General features: G+C 36.1%; 2 protein-coding genes across 5 annotated transcripts in view; both read left to right on the top strand.

Annotated features, from left to right (window-relative positions):
- The window catches only part of LOC119639136, a 9374-nt gene extending 5852 nt beyond the window's left edge, over positions 1-3522 (top strand). Inside the window, exon 2 of the mRNA XM_038036363.1 lies at positions 2767-3522. Within this exon, the coding sequence (XP_037892291.1) occupies positions 3019-3474 (456 nt within the window). The 5' untranslated portion in view covers positions 2767-3018 and the 3' untranslated portion in view covers positions 3475-3522. The remainder of the gene's footprint in view (positions 1-2766) is intronic.
- Positions 3523-3579: 57 nt separating this feature from the next.
- Positions 3580-17437, top strand: LOC119639129 (histone-lysine N-methyltransferase, H3 lysine-79 specific). 4 transcript variants are annotated; one of them, XM_038036349.1, is made up of 7 exons: positions 3580-4542; positions 4639-5222; positions 5291-5466; positions 5836-9909; positions 9980-10267; positions 10465-10590; positions 16373-17437. In XM_038036349.1, exons 1-7 carry the CDS (start codon positions 4264-4266, stop codon positions 17362-17364), a joined length of 6519 nt encoding a protein of 2172 aa, XP_037892277.1. In that variant the 5' UTR covers positions 3580-4263; the 3' UTR covers positions 17365-17437. The 4 variants fall into 4 exon arrangements, with proteins under 4 accessions (XP_037892277.1, XP_037892276.1, XP_037892278.1 ...); XM_038036348.1 differs by having other exon boundaries at positions 10465-11112; XM_038036350.1 differs by lacking the exon at positions 16373-17437 and adding an exon at positions 13787-14213 and having other exon boundaries at positions 10465-11112.
- Positions 17438-17946: the final 509 nt, after the last annotated feature.

Here is a 17946-nt window from a genome sequence, read left to right as displayed (position 1 = left end):
CACTGTAGAGACCTTAATAAACATTGCCAAGCTTGAAATTTTTTCTATTCGAAAAAATTTAACTTAAACAATCAGCGATTATTCCTAGCCGTTCTTACTTACCTGCATTTAAATTAGACCTCTCACAGATAAGAGTCCAGTCTTTGTTTCTCTCAACATGGGTTCTACGATATAATCACTCTTTAGGTATTGAATAATTTCGCGGCCTATCGTCCCCTTTTATTGATCAATACGAATCAACTTTCTAACAAATTAGTCTCAATGATCTGTCAGTGGACAATCCTAATGGATTTCGAAAGATTATAAATTCCCAGCTACGACGTTTATTAGTCGACGTTTCGGACGAGAAAGAAAAGGAAGTTCAATCTTCTTCTACTCTAGACCTTCGCTTTGTATATCGAAATAGTGTTACCATTCGGTCGAATCGTTATATTCAAAATACGTCGAATGTAATAACTCCTCCAATTTCCCCTTTGGTCCCTAATGTATGCATAAAGTGCAGTCTTATGACTATAGTTCGTATCTAAAGGCATTCGTGGCTCAATAAAGAAACAAGATAATCTAACTCTGCGTAACTAAGATATTGTAACATTCAAATAGTAAAAGCGAATATATCAGTGAAAAATTGATTTGCCTAGTCGAGGTGCTTACAACATATCTGATGAATATCGGAATGTGCTAATGATATTTATGGGTGCCAAACTGCGTTATATATTCTCACTTTATGCATATGGACTCAGATATGATAAAATTTGGCGAGAAAGAAGGCCTTTGTTCGTAATAACACCAAACAAATATCAAGATGATCAGGCTGATGATTTTCATTTTCTTCATTGATCGTGATTTCTGAACCGCAACCATCTTGCGATCCTTCCCTGCTGCTAAAAAAAAGAAGGTGCTCCTCGATTGTAAAGAGATAGGAAGGACTGCTCCTTCAGACTTAAATGAGATTTATTGATTATACGACTAATCACTCGGGGGACGTCTTTTGTTCGATTGAAAAGAAATGGGGAAACACAAAAGTTAGGGAAGCGGCAGCAACATAGTAGTTACATGAGATATTCGCGAAGCCCCGTTAGTGATCGATAATATTTTGAAAATATATATATATATATATATATCCTTCTTACGAACTCTGAACTATGAGAATTAATGGAAGTGCTCAGTGTATACAAAAAGTATTTCAATTTTCTTTCTGTACGAAGCACGCTAACCAAAGTACCAGAAGGACTTGAGATAGACCCATGTTTTATTGTACTGAACCTTATTTGCCCTTCTGCCCAACTTGTTTTTTTCTACTCAACCTACAGGTGGCAATTGCTGAGATCTTTTAATCAAATTTGTTACAGCGACTTGTTTCGGCCCAAGGGCGGAACCACTTTTTCAATTGCTCCCTTTACAACGTTGCAGTTCGACAAGTCGTTAAAAAATCTCTTAAGAATGGTATTTCCTCATTCTACATTTATGTGAAAATTTTGGATCGGACAGGGCCATTTTTTGGACCCCTTGCCATGTAACGGTTCCTGCGCAAACCGAATCTTTATATGATAGAATGCTTCTTCTGGTTCAACGATTCTTGATGAAAACTCGTCCATAATGATATTCTGACGGAAAAGTTTGTCTTACCGAATTAGAAACATGTAGGGCCACTTTTTGGAATTATAATGAAAAATAACCCTTTATATATTAGAAAGGGTTTAATTATTAATATTTTATGACGAAATCTGGTCTTTAATAAATTAATTTATGTAAATTTTCAATTTTATTATGGTGTAAACCGCACTAATCGAAGGCATGCTGCCTTGTTTTTATACTCTACGGCGTCTGTTGTAGAAGGATATATTAAGTTTGTATACAACATCCACAATGGCCTGGGAAAGAACCATGGTTTATTATAACGATCTATCTATGTATCGAAGCCTGTCTGTCCTTCCGTCCGCCCATCTTGCAAACTGGTGTTTAACCTGCAGGTCCAGATATATTGATAAAATTTAATGCGCCAGTGTAATTTGGCCCAAAGACGAACTCTATTAAGAATTTTTCGGATCGGACCATTTTTTCGAGCCCTTCCGATATAATACCTTACTTTGAAAACTCATTATATAAACAGATGTATCAAACGTACATGGTATGGCTATAATTGGCCATGAATCACTATCATTTTTTACTTGTTTAATAATCAAGGTCTTCCAACTATTTACTTTAATTAAAAATGATAATACTTTCTTACTATTCTTTATACTATTACTTGTATAAACTGATGGCATTAAATATACAATAATTAATTTTATATAATTTTACTTATGTTTACAATATGAAACATTTCATTTCGTTTCTTATTCTAACGTCCCCGAGTTGTGAATACCTACTTTCGAACCTGATTTCCGTATACAGGTTCATATGCCTTCACAGGTCGGCATGATGTTCGATGGAAATATGAATCGAAATGAATGTTTCATCTCTTTGTTAGAATGTTTTTCTTCTAATGAAGTCGATAACTTTCTATCAAGTGAATAATGTTTAAGCAATATTGTAATATATTTTAAAAGCTGTTTCCTTATAGTTCTATCATAATTTTATATTTATTTCCTTTGGTATGAATTGTTTGCAATTTTTCTCTTTTAATTTACTAACTAAATTTTTTATTGCTTATCATATTTGTTTTGTTGTTTTTTTTTTCTTTTTCTTTTAGAATTTACTTCCGTAAATCATTTATTTATGTTTCTCTTCTTCTTCTTCTTCTTGACATTTCTGTTTCTTTTACAGACTTGAGTGCACGCGTTTTACTCTACTTCGCCTCTCATACAAAAACAAAACAAATCATAGTTTGTCTCTCATCACTTTTGAAATAAAACAAAACAGAAAGAAAAGAAAAGAAAAGCGAAAAAAAGAAATAATAATATAAAAGCAAGGAGCTGAGAAGAAGAAAAAGCAGACATTGAGACTTACTCACACTCTCACTGTCGTTCTTCTAAACGTTAACACTCTCACTGCTGAAAATGTTGTATTCTTGCGAAAATGCATCGTTTTCTTAATATACAACAAAATACTAAGTTACGCAACTATCATCAGTTATTGTTATATTTTGTTGTTGTTGCTGTTGCTGTTGTTCTTATTGTTGCTGCTGCTGCTGCTGTTATTGTTGTTGTTGTTGCTATTGAACACACTACTACCATTAATAAAGAAGGAGTATTAAAAAAGAACAAACAAACAATAACACCGGCACGGAACACAATCGAAACGAAACGACGACGACGACGACAACAACACCAAGAGCGTTTAAATTTGAAATTTGTCGTTCGCTTATTATACTTTTATGAGAGTTTTTTTCATCAATATCGACAGCAGCATTATTATCGTCACTGTCTTACTACTCTACTATTGTCATCATCATCATCATCATTATCATTATCATCGTCGTTATCCACCACCATTGGCAAGATCAGCAACAAAATCAACAACAACAATAATTAAAGAGCGTTTCTTATATTAATGATAAAAATAAAAACCGGCAAAAATTAACGAAATTTGTAGAAAAAAAGCAACAAAAAGGAAAGAAAAGAAGGAAAAAGATAAATTCAAAAATATTTTGCTATTGTTTTTTGTATGTACATTTTGTTGTGTGCGTTTGTGCCTATATATATATATGTAACACTCTCACACCAAACACTCCGCGTCGTTACATTCACTCAATCACGATTAATTTCTTCATCTTAAGTTTTTGTTTTTTACAAACGTAACACATAAGCTGGAGAATAATAAGATATTATATAATTACAACAACAACAACGTATAACTGCCCAAAAGAAATCTCTTGTAAAAAAGAAATAAACGAAAAAAAAAAAAAAAGAAGAAAATTAAAAATACCCACCGAGTCTGGCAAAGTACTGATTTCATACTCTTAAAAACCAAGTGCCACCAATAATCAATCAATCAATCAATCAATCATCAACAAGATACATTCATCAGACGCGCTGATTATTAAAAGCGAATAATTGACGATCGATCTCAGCCTCCCGTGTATAGCGACAAGATTTAATACAAAAAAAGGGGAAAAAGGAAACTGCCGTTCTTTCTCCTTCTTCTTCTTCTTGTTCTTTCATTCTCTCCCTGTTCATCTTCCCATCTGTGTTCTATCCAAACGAAAAACAAAAAAAAAAGAACTAGAATATAATCATTGTTAGCCAAATTAAATACAATAGCAATAAAGACGAGGAAAGCAACATTAGCTGTACTATTCGTCCTGTATTCGTTTAACAAAATATGGCAACACCTCAAGTCAAAGACTTGGTGTTGCGTTCGCCAGCTGGTTCATCCGAGGTAATTACCTTTACGTGGCCTTTACAAGTTGGCTCCGGCCAAGATAGACACGATAATGGCATCGATATTATCGATACAATTAAATTCGTATGCGATGAGCTGCCCAGCATGTCATCGGCATTCGAGGAGATTAATCTCAATAAAATTGACACTGCCTGCTATAAGACTATGACAAATCTTGTCGATCGTTTTAATAAGGCTGTGGATAGTATAGTTGCACTGGTAAGTCAATCAGTTTCTCTTTCTCTCTTTCTGCTTTCAATTTTTCAAATAAATTTTATTGATTGTCTCTTTTGTTTTTGCTTTTTTTTTACTTAGGAAAAAGGAACCTCACTGCCCGCTGAACGTCTTAATAAATTCGCTCATCCCAGTCTTTTAAGACATATATTGCAACTAGTCTACAATGCTGCCGTACTCGATCCCGATAAGCTTAATCAATACGAACCATTCTCACCAGAGGTATACGGTGAAACATCGTATGAACTGGTCCAACAGATGATCAAGCATGTAAATTGTAGTGGCGAGGATACCTTTATCGATTTGGGTTCAGGTGTTGGTCAAGTCGTACTACAAATGGCCGGTTCTTTCCCATTAAAATCGTGCTTAGGTATAGAGAAGGCTGATACACCATCTCATTATGCCGATCGTATGGATATGTTCTTTCGTCAATTTATGGCCTGGTTCGGTAAACGTTATTGTGAATATAAATTAATTAAAGGTGATTTTCTGGTCGATGAACATCGCGAGAAAATAACAAGTTCTTCACTGGTATTTGTTAATAATTTCGCCTTCGGTCCCAATGTCGATCATCAATTAAAGGAACGTTTCGCCGATTTACGAGATGGAGCCCGTGTAGTATCTTCAAAATCATTTTGTCCATTGAACTTCCGCATAACCGATCGGTAAATTTTTCGATTAAAACTTACTCAACTTTTTTCCAGATTTCATTTGATTTCTTGTTCTCTTACAGTAATCTAAGCGATATCGGGACAATTATGCATGTCAGTGAAATACCACCATTAAAAGGTTCGGTATCGTGGACATGTAAGCCCGTTTCATATTATTTGCATGTAATCGATCGTACTATATTGGAGCGTTACTTCCAACGTTTAAAGACTCAGAAAGGTGCTGACAATGATCACGTCGGTAAGTACTGGAAATAGGATACTTAAGAAGAGAAGCGTCCTCTAAGCAACTTTACATGCACATGTGGACTAGGCTAGAAGATGATGAATGATGTTGTAAAGAAAGAGGGAGATAAAAAAAAAAAAAAGAAATCTTCCTACTTAACCTTCAAAGACATATATAATCATAGTCCAAATCATAAAACATCATCTTTCTTTTTGTTGCTTCCTTTTTATTTTTTATTTTTTTTTTTTTTTTTTTTTTGTTTTTGTTGTACTTTTATTATACTTTATTTGTGCGGCTATTGTTTTTTAAAGACTACAATCTCTTTAATCTTTCTGTTAATATCTTCTTTTTTTTCCTTCTTATTTTTCCAAAATGGTTCTTTAGGTGGGTCTACACGTACTACGAGGGATCGTGCCAAAAGAGAAGCCAACAATCACGCTTTAAGTCATTCGTATAATTCGAATTCCTCAAATTCTAATCTTCCCGTCACTAATCGCACTAATTCACCGGCGGCTAATGTTATGAATAATACGGCCGCGGCGACGAAAACTCGACAACAGCAACAGCAACCGCGCAATCTAGATATGGATACTTCTACGGAGAGCGAGGGCGATGCTGCTACTAACGGTAATAGCAACGGTAGTGGTGGACCTTCGAATGCTCGCAAAACGTGGTCTGATTGGGGCAGTTCAAAGGGAAAAAGTTCGCAATCGGATGAGGAGGAAAACAACAATTTCATTAGTGCTCCGAATTCTAATAATAGATCGGCACGTTCGGCCACACAAAAGAAGCGCAAGAAGTTAGCAAGAAAAGTGGCTATAGCTAATAAGAATGCCGCTGTAGTTGCTCAAGCGGCAGCTGCTAAGGAACGAGCCGATTCATTAGTCGCTGTTAATAAAGATAACTTAGCGAAAGATGAGACGGGAGGTAATTATTATTCAACTGGCGGTGGCAATAGTTCCGCTGCTGGTGTCAAAGGTCGGAAGGGTCGTATGAAGAAAGGCGCTCGGGGGCGTAAAACTCTTAAAATCGCTGGCCTCGAAATGTTGCACAAGGAAACAGTGCTTTCCACTTCTGTCGAAGCTATGAGCAAAAAATTACCTCCAGCACCGGGATGTGTTGATCAGCAATTGACTTCCTTATTAACGGAGAATATGGCTCATAAAGAGTTGGATATACCTACTGCTCCTCAGGATACACCGTACGCCTTGCAAATACTCTTGGATGTCTTCCGCTCTCAATATATGGCCATGATTGAACAAATGAAATCTAAGGCATTTATACCGAATATCAAGCATCAAATACAACTGGAGCAAGAACGCAAGCAACGCATTAAAAATCGTGCTTCTCAATTAGATAAGCAGATCAAGGTGCTAATCGATGATAGCGTGGCTTTACTCAAAGTACGTATGAATGAGTTGGGCATAAATGTTTCCTCGCCGAATGATTTGATCGCCAAGGCGAAAGAAATAGTTGGCCGTCATAAAGAGCTTCAAGGCATAGCTAAGAAGATACAAAGTCAAGTAACGGCCTGCGAAGTGGAGCAACGAAAACTGCTTAAGAGACATTTACAGCATTTGCCTGAATATCAAAGACTCTATGGAGGCATGAACGGCAAAACTAAATTACACGATCTTGAGCTGTCAGAGGCAGCTGCTCATGAACTGGTGCTTAAAGAAATTGCTAACACATTAACGCAACGTAAAAAACTCGTTGCGCAAGTTTCAAATATTGAAAAGGAAGCATCGACATTGGAAAAAGCAGCCGAAGATAAACGAACAGCGGCAGCTTTAATGGCTCAGGGTACCAATATAACATTGTCCACTAATCCACAACTTCCACCACCGTCGTCTATTGCAACAAACCTACAGCAACCTTTACAACTAACAACTACTATGAACTCAACGTCAGTGTCCACGTCTACCTCCTGTTCTATATCAACCGCCTGCTCCTTAATGCCAAACGCAACACCTGCAATATCGGTAACGAAAACATCAACGAATCATGGTAAGACCGGGCGCCGTAGCCGAGACCATCGCTCACGCTCCCAAGAATGGCCGGACGTACCAGATGTGGGCAAAATTGAAGAAAGCAATCCTGAAGTGTTAGCTCAAAAAATACTTGAAACCGGACGGAAAATTGAAGCTGGGAAATTCAACAATGCCGGTTTAAGCAAACAACAGCAACAACAACAGCAGCATCAACTGGCCAACTCTCTAAATAACAACCACCACCACCATCACAATAACAATAATAATCATCATCCCGAAGATAAAGCGTATCGAAAACATCATCATCATCATCGTTCGAATAGCAGTGAACAACATATACCCACGACGCTTGGAGCATACGCTCAGCCAGATCCAAGCACTTTAATGCCAGCTCCCAAACATCGTGAAAGAGATCCAAATTTAACTGGGCACTCACAGGTAGCTAATGCAACGACTAGAACGACAAATGGGCCTGTAACCGCTGGTATTCTACCTAAATGCGAATTGCCTGGCATACGAAAGGCGACCAATGCAGCTCTTGGTATACAAGAATCACCGAAAGTAGCCAATTTTGAAGATCGTCTAAAGAGTATTATCACTTCGGCACTGAATGAGGACCAAGAACATCGCAAGGCTCAACATCAAATGCATCCGATACATGTGGAAATTAGTGCTTCGGCATCGCCTCAGCAGTCACCAGTCCCCAAGCGCAGCAAGCAGACAACACCACTACATATAGGAACTGGACACACTAATAATTCAACGTTGAGCAACATTATATCGGTCGCCACGCATGGTATGACACATTTGAATGCTACCACCACAATATCACCCATTACGCCGCCTTTACCGCCACCGACATCAGCGTCGCATGTGCAAAATAACGCCTATGGGGCCGTTAACAAGTATAGTAGTAACAAGAATATATTGAATTCTGTTGCTATTGCTACTTCTGCCGCAACCACGTCTTCCAATAATGCCTCGCAGAAAACGTCAAAATACCATCAACATGTGGCTACTAGCCATCCGTATAGCAGCAATAGTCATAACCAAGATTTGTCGATACATCGCCGCCGCAGCTCTGTGAGCGCTGCAAATTATGAACAGTTTATGGCTGCTCAACAACAACAACAGCAACACCATCATCTACATGGTCAACAACATCAACAGCAAGTAATGATGAACGGGAATGGTGGAAATATCAATCATCATCAGGTTCAGCATGCAGCTAATCTGCATCCTATTTCTCTGGAGTTTAAAGCGCCACCAATAGCGGCGAACAACGTTACAGAGAATCATTTAAATCACCAACAACGTTCAGGAAGTCGCGAAGTGTTATTGGAGCAGGAGCCTGTAAGAGCGAGCTCGGCAAATTCGGATTCCGCCTTAACCTATTATCCACCGACCCGTGATCGTTTGATGTCGTTAGAAAGAAGCGTCAGTAGAGAATCAGCTGTTTCACAAAATTTACCGCCACCTTCACATATATCCCTAGGTCAGCAACCGCCAAGTCGTCCAAGTTCAAATTCTTCCCAACCGGATTATACACAAGTATCGCCAGCAAAGATGGCTTTGAGACGTCATCTGTCTCAGGAAAAGCTTAACCAACAACTGCCACCCACGTCTGCAGGCAGCGGTGCTTCACTGGGGAATAGCTCTATGCCAATGTCGACCAAGACTATTGGCGATTTAGTAAACGGGGAAATTGAACGCACTCTGGAAATTACACATCAATCCATCATCAATGCAGCCGTGAATATGTCAACGGTAGGCACAGCGTCGGGAGAACGTAATCCATATTTGGCCGAGCGTAGTCTGTTTGGTAGCGAACGCGATCGAGATCGTTCCAATGAACGTGAACGTTTGATAATAAATCCAAATGCTCAACGACCGGAGAGAGTTCATGTGCGCGTAGTGGACGATCATAATGGTCCTCCAATTAACGCCTACGCTGAAGTGCCGTCGCGCTCAACAACGTCGGGACGTAAAAGTCCGTACGCTCACAATTTAGCCACTTTGGCACATGTAGCGTATCAACACAAAACTATTAATGGTCCCACTAACGCTGCGGTGAATGCTACAAATCCGATTAGTGCTTCTAACAATAATAGCCAACGACATTATAATAATGGAAATCCCCGAGAGCGCGAAGTTAACAATATATCAGCATATCATCATCTGCCCACAACAGGTAAAGGGAATCAGGCAGTCAATAACGCAACGAATGCTCATAACAGCTCAAACGTTATTCCAACATCAGCCCCTAACGCAAGTCGAGATTATCAACCAGTTGCTTTGCCGCGTGCTGAAATGAAGCCTTGCATAGAAGCATATTTCCAGGATGAACATCAAAATCACAATCACTCAAATCATATTGGACACAAAACCCACACATCGAACAGCAGCAAAGAACGTCATGGCACGAACAGAAATAATCGGTTAAATGGTGGTAATCCTCCACTAGAAGGTACGCAGTGACACTTAAAAAATATTTATATAAAATCTATATAATTGTATTGATTGTCGATTGATTTCAGGTTTGGCAGCCTCCCTGCAAGATCGAATGTTGGCATCGCGAAAATTTAAAGAGGAGCACGAAGAACGACAAAGGCGAGTTGCAGCTGCCGCAGCCGCAGCTTCCAATGCAACAACATCAAATGAACACACATCGGTTGGGCATGGTCGGGGCTTACACAATCATCATCATCATTTACCCCATAGTAATGAACATTATGGTTCCACGAACTACGGAACACCAACCACAATGGCATCCACACCCAATCATAATAACGGCGGCAATACAAGCACACCTATGAAGGTGGAACGTAAGTTTTAATTTGAACACATTCTTTACTGATTACATAATCTCTAATTACACATATATATAATGCAAACAATATGTATGCATATACTTTGTCCAGAACCTTAAGTTTTTTAAGAAAATTATAAATAAAAATTCTCTTTTATCTCTTTGGCGATTTCACATGTTTTTATGTTTTTGTTGTTATAAATTTTACTTTAGTCGGCGTAAAGCGAACATCGCCTATGGGCAATACAAGTCATCAACCAAGACCGGCCAAAATACCGCATTATTCGCATGAAGCGCCGAATCAAAATCCGATAGGGCTGGCAGCAGGAACAGCACAAGGTAATCCTTATGCCAGTAGTAACGGTGGTGTTAATCATCATCAGCAACAGCATCATTATCAACAGCTATCACCTAACTCATCGTTAATTGGTCATAGCAATCGACGCGTTAACAACAGTAAATTATCTTTAGAACCTTTACTGATGAGCCCGGATATTAATTCCATAATGGCTGCTGATGACAATCGTAACACTATGTCTATTATACCGAATTCCCGTCATACACCACATCATCACAACAACAACAACAACAACAACAACAACAACAATAGTAACCACCAACAACTTGGTCATCATCATAATCATCACCAGCCAATGCATCATAATAGTCATTTGCCACAAGCCAATAATAGCCATCTGCCATTAAAACAACAAGCAGTAATACCACAACAACAACAACAACAACAACATTTATCTGTGTCCGTTACCTCGTCATCATCATTAAAATCATCTCTAAATACTTGCAGCAATTCTACTCCCAATTCAAATCCAATAGGGGCAGCAGCGCGGGCCGCCGATGATGGTAAGCTAGAAATTTTCAATGACAATAATAACAATTCACCTCAAATATCATCTCCAATAAACAAACACCACCGATCCAATTCATGCACAAGCACCAACACAACAGACCTATCAAACACTTCATCACCACCAACACTTGCGTTAGTGCCATCTCTTTCCCTGCTTCAAACAGAAGAACATCTTCTTAATCACGTTCTGAATGAATATAATAACAAAAGCAATGATCATGAAATTGTTAAGACTACTATTACTACTACTAGTGCTATTACTACTTGTATTATTACTACTACTACTACTACTACTACTACTACTACTACTACTACTACTACTACTATTACTGCTACTAACACTACTGTTGTCAGCAACACAGTAAATGCTTTTTCACCAAACTTTTCATCTCCTTCCTCATCTCCCAGCGTATTTAATCTTGAAAATCATATTGATCAAGCATTTTCCCCAACTGATGATGATGATGAACGAGATAAGGAATAATTATTGAGATCAGCTGACCAAAATGAAAACAAAAAACAAATAAATAAAAAAAATTTAACCTTGTTATATGTTTTTCTTCTTTGTTTTTAATTATAATAATAAATTTTTTCAAAATAATGTATTTCTCATAAAAATGATGTAAAAGAAAAAAAATAATATTTTTTTTTATATTGTATTACGAAAATTATTTTTTTTTTTTTTCTTTTTCTTTTCTTTTATACACCCTAAAATTAAGATACATATAAAAATTATATTATTATTTAGTTCATATTATAAATATGTATATATATGTATGCGGATGCATAGTTGATTCATACATTCTAAAGAAAGTCACCTTTGAAAGCAGCACAACACGCTCGCTCTGTTAAGTAATGTTAGTTACCGTGCCTTATATATACCTGGCGCGTAAAAGTCCTTCTGAAAGAGTCTCGCATTCGAATTCGATTCCTTAGTAATGTCGTCATTCACTATGTAACTAGATAAAAACCAGAACAGATTAGAGCTGAAATTCTTCAAAAAAAAATTTGAGTTTATTTAGCCATTAAATTGTCATCAAATTTATCTATGAAATCCATTCCTACTTTTAATTTCTTTTTCATACATCCCTCATATCAATTAGAATCACAATATTCTTCTACTTTCCAACACGATGAATTAAATAAATTCTTGATCCGAGCCGATTAGCGTCCGCCCCTGTCTTTCCGTTTGTTTGTCTCTCTCACTCGTATGCCCGGAAGTTCCTGATCGGTAAAATATGGTGATGTTATAACCATAATTGACTGCCAAAGGCTGTCTATCGAAATAGAGGCGTTTGTGTGTTTGCAAAAATAATCCCAACTCGCCAACTGACCCGTACGCAATCAAGACAATGCTTAACAATATTCATAATAACAACGGTAAGCTTTTCGTGTGTCCATCCACCTGCCATGTATGTACGTATACATGTTGTTGTTAAGATTGAATGTTGAGTTAACTATGCTTAACCGATGGTCGTTGCTTTCGTCCTCTTGATTGGAACTCTCTCTCTCGACCACGAAAATTTTAAAATAGAAAGCTAATGCTGTCTTCATTAAAGTCCACTGATCAATCTTGAGATAAGCAGCTGCAAACAGTGGACAATTACGCGATCAGCTAAGTCGTTTATAGCTATCTCCTTTATTTTTTGTTATTCACTGGTACCCAATTTGACCAGTAAAAAATCAAAAAATATTTGACGATAGGAGGTAAAGCTTTGACAATATTTGAACATAATTTTTTTATCGTAGGTGTGATCGTGGTCGAATCAATTTTTTGCTGCCCTGTTGTCGTCAACATTTTTTTTATTAAGGGTATCATTGGGGTAAAGTCGTGCTCGAATCTATTCCCTGTCGCCCTGTTGTCGGGAATATTTCTTCTAGTTTCAAGGGCTTATCTTGTTTATCATTTCATCCGCTGTAAGCTACTCAATCTATATCTTCTCCTACCTGTCTCTTTTTTTTTGTTCTTGTAATAAAAAGTTCATAACCAAGTTAACAAGTTAACGATTCTATAGCTGGTTTGTTAACCTTTTCTCTAAGCAAAGCCGCCGGTTACATTAAAAAAGTAGTGTAACATCTCTACTGCCTGTAACTCGTCTCATCAGAAACGATGAATGATGACATTAAGGTCTACTGTGGTCATTGAATTAGTAATGGTAAAAAAGTGCTAGACAGTCCTGCTCTCACAGTCCAAATGCAACACTTATAAACGGAACGCGTTTAGGATGTTGGATGTATGGTCTTCGAACAAGAAATCGTAAAACCCCGGATGGATATTCCCAACTACGATATAACGTAAATTGAAAAATACTTTTAAGTATTTGTGCAAAAAGTCTAATATATGAGAAAGAAACAAACACCTCCTTCCTCATTCGAAGTTTTTCTAATAATTTTTCATTAAAATTATTTCTCATGCAGAAGAAAAAAAAAACAAAAATTCATATTTAATAACAAATCATTCATAATACGGCCAGACTTCTTTCTTTTCCTGTTTCTCTTTCTCTCTCTCTCTCTCTCTCTCTCTCTCTCTCTCTGTTTTCCTCATATGAAAAAAGATATCATAAAATTTTTATTTTTTAAGTTTTCTTTTTTTTTGTTTGTTTTTTTTTTTTCCTTTTTATTTTAAAAAGAACGCATTACGATTGTAAACTTATTTTTTATATAAAGGTTTTCAAATGGAATCCACTTCTACTACCTCAAAACAAAATTCTGAAAATAGGCGTGGTTTCCTTGTAGTAAATATTCCCAGAAATAGAATAAAGTTTGCTTTACCTAAAATTTCATCATCTACAACAACAACAACAGCAACAAGAACAACAACGACACAATCACAAAGTCACCTCTTGTCGTGTCAACCAAATCAACCACAAGTACTACTATCACCACCACCACCACCACAACCACCACCAATACCAACCCTACCACCGCGACAATCAGATCATCAATCTTTTCACCGTCAATCAAATCTACAACAACAAAAAATTGGCATTGTTGTTGGCGATAGTTGTAGTTTAAAGACTGTCTAAATTAAAATATAGTAACAACAACAATATAAAAACAAAAAATAAAAATTTTTAAGGAAATTTGAATTAATTTTTACAAAAAAAAAAAAAAAATAATTTTTTTTTTTTTGGTTTTTATAAATTTTTTTTTATTTATTATATTTATTTTTTTTTTTTTTTTTTTTTTTTTTTTTTCTTTACAAAAATTTTTACTAACATTGTTCCTCAATTTTTTAATTATTATTACTATTATTGTTATTACTATTATTATTTTTTTTTTCTTTGTTAATTTTTATACCCACTACCGGGAGTCCCCTAAGCCTATGTTATTTAAAAAAAGAAAAATTCGTGAATATCGAAAACAATTTGACCGATCAGAGCAAAAGATGCATCTTACTATTTAAGCATATCACGATGGCCCCTTCTATTTTGAAAACATAACAAGCAAAGATACTTAACCCAATCCTTTTTTGGGGTAAGGAATGGTTTTTGGTTTTATTGTTAAAACACTTTTCGAAAAATCAGTCGAGATGAGCATCAAAAGAGTTTGTAAGAATTATAGAATTACTCGAGTAGCCGTCATAGGGGAGCCCTGACATGGCTGACAGCTAAAAATGCGTATTGAAACTGCAGCAAGATTAGTCATGGAACTTTAATTGTTAGACCGTTGTAGAAGAATCGATAGTTGTTCTACTTCGCAAAGAAAGATCAGAAATATGATTTTTCATTTCCTACCTTGGGTTAAGTTTCTTAAAAAAGCCTTAAGGCGTTTTTTTCCAATAATTTACCATTAGAGCAACAGCCTAATGATTTCTTTAATCATCACATGAAATAAACAGTTCCCCAAGCACCAGGATTTGTAGTTTACAGCAATTAAGTAGACCGTTAGCTTCTTGCAGCTTCAAAACCTACTACCACCTAGCGACCTCAACTACAATAGCAAGACTAACTTAAGATTACCAAAGTTACAGGAAACTTGGGCCAATCCGAACGGTTTCCAATAGCGTTCGTCCTTGGGTCAAAAGATGTCGGTGTACCAAATTTCAACAGAGTAATTCAAAAATTGTGACTTGTAGATTGAAGACAGAAAAACAGGGCGGACCGACAGACAGGCCTGTGAATCTGAATCGATCCATATAATGAAAGACCGGTATATCTTAAGTCCTTCTGGGTTTTGCATACATCCGCATAAACTTAATATGTTCCATATGATGTGTTATACGAGGAGTAGTCGAGAAGTTGATCCGATCCGAATAATTCTTAAAGAGATTTCGTCTTTGGGCACAAACATGTCGAATGTGATCAAAACGTGTCAAAAATGATGGCCTGTAGCGCAAATATAAGACCACAAGAGGTGCAGACGGATAGACGGACGGATCGATCCAGAAGGTGATCCTATGTAGGCCGATATAATAAAAGGGGGCGTCCATGCGAAATTCTTTTGCTTGAGTTGCAAACATTCACACAAACTAGAAACGGTGTAGGGCATGAAAATTGAAGACATTTCGTTGTCGAAAGATTTCTGTCCCTCTGTAGTCCATAGAAATATTAATATCACGAAATGTGACTGAAAATGCATTGTAATCTGCGCGGAAATAGAAAAACAATCACAAAAGAATTCTGTTTTAAGAAATTTACTCTTTGAGTAGTGGGTAGTGAGGATACGGCTTAAACCGATATAGAAAATATCTTGTTTTTGTAATAAATGAATTTCAAAATATATATACAAATTTTTCTGTTAAGATTATTGTGAAATTAGTTTATATATCTTCTTTTTTTTTTATTTTGAAATTTAATTTATTTTTTTTATTTTTTTTTTTTTTACTTCAATTATATTTGATATTATTATTTAACAAATGTTGTTGTTATTGTTTTACTATTTTTTTTTTCTTCTTAGGTACATTCTATTATACTTGTATTAATTGATGTATGAAAAGTCAATAATTTGAAATAAAATTTTATAGAAATCTTTTAAAAATTACAACAAAAAAACACTTTTTTTTTTTTTAATAATATCACTTTCATTCCTATTTAAAATCAATCATAACTTCCTGCCTATAATAAGCATTGCTTCTATTTAACTATTGTTCGTCCTCCCGCTGCATAATATTTGCAAAATGAAAAAACAAAAAAAAAAAAAAAAAAAAAAAAATTATAATGAAAAATGTATAAACATTTTTCAATTAAAATTTCATTCTCGTTTTCTTCTTCTTCTTCTTTTTTTTTCTCTCTACTATTCTTCTCTATACAGATGATATTATAGCTGATGATGAAACGCATTGGCAGCATCGTGTTAGTTCGGGTTTTGATCGTTTAGTAGCATTCGCTTCGACGGAATTGGATAAGACGCGACGTTCAATTGATACCGATACGGTACCGTCATCGATTAGCTGTAACACCTCACCCGATTCCGGTATTACACATAGTAGCAGTAATTCCGAAGCGTCACGTACATTCCTATCCACCTCATCGACATCATCGCAATTAGATTTACCGATTAGTAGCGGTAGCAGTACCAGTTCAAGCGGTAATAGCAGTTTTTTGAGTCATCATCCGACCGTTTGTTCGGATCATCTTAGCGATAGTAGTATGAAATCGGAAAATGCTTCGTTGCCCACAGCATTGAAACGATGTTCGTCACCCGTCGATCCTACGGCTATAGAAAGTCCACCCTTATCCGATATGGGTTTACCGCGTACACCCAGTCCAAATGCGAGTACGGTAAATACATCATCACCGCCACCACCACCCCTAACAAATGCCTTAATCAATTCAATGGAAAATTCGGGAAATCAATCGACAAATAATTTAAAAATTCCACTTAAATATCAACGCAAATCGAAAACCTCCTCCGAAAAGCATTATAAAAAGAAATTCTGTGAACGTAATTGGGAATACGATTGCGATGAAATAATGTCTTATTCGAATTCATCATCGAATACGGCAACGGATAATAATAATGCGAACAACGCGACCGCCAATGCCAATCTCAACGCGAAAGGCAATGGTGGTATCGAGCAAATCGATGGTATTGGCTTGAAGAACTCAAATATCCCGGCAACAACAGCGGCAGCGGCAGCACAACATAAATCATCGAAATTTCGTCCCAAAGGTAAGGACTGGGATTGGTCTTTGGATAGCGGCAACAGTAACGGCGGCGGCAGCGGCAGCGGTACACAAAAATTGAATTCAAATTCTCTTACAACAGCGAAACCAGCTTCAACCCCCACCCCTAGTGCGTAGAGCAAAAAAAACAAAAAAAAAAATATATTTTTTAAATGTTGGTTTTTTTTTTAAACTGTTTTTTTTGTTTTTTTGTATAGCTTCCTTTTATTATTATATTATTATTATGATTATTATCATTATTATGATTATGAAAACACGTTATAATTTTTGCTTTTTTTATGAATTTTATTTAAGCTTAAAGTTGTTAAAAAAAAAAAAGATTGTATTGTTTTTCCAATTTTTTATATATTAATTATTACACTTTTGAAAATGTGTATTTTTGAAATTTTCTATTAAAATGAAGTAAAAAGTTTAAAAAATTATTATATACATACCCTCACCTCGTTAAACATGTACTAACTAATTAGACTGCTATACGTTTATCTTAATTTAGTTAATTATCTCCTAATTATTTTCAAAAACGAAAATATCAAATTCGAAGTTCAAGCAAAAGTAACCGATCTTTCAATTACACTTCTAAAGAATTACTTTTTGAATCTTTGGAATTTATTTTCAAAAGATTTTTCTTAAATAATATTTGACAAAAAAAAAAAAAGTCGTTTTCTTTTTTTTTCTTATTTTAAGCTCAACTCTGAAAAT

Source organism: Glossina fuscipes, unplaced genomic scaffold (genome assembly GCF_014805625.2).
Source record: "Glossina fuscipes isolate IAEA_lab_2018 unplaced genomic scaffold, Yale_Gfus_2 112, whole genome shotgun sequence".
Lineage (NCBI taxonomy): Eukaryota > Metazoa > Arthropoda > Insecta > Diptera > Glossinidae > Glossina > Glossina fuscipes.
Note: the sequence above shows the minus strand (reverse complement) of the source record. Positions and strands in the feature narration are given on the sequence as shown.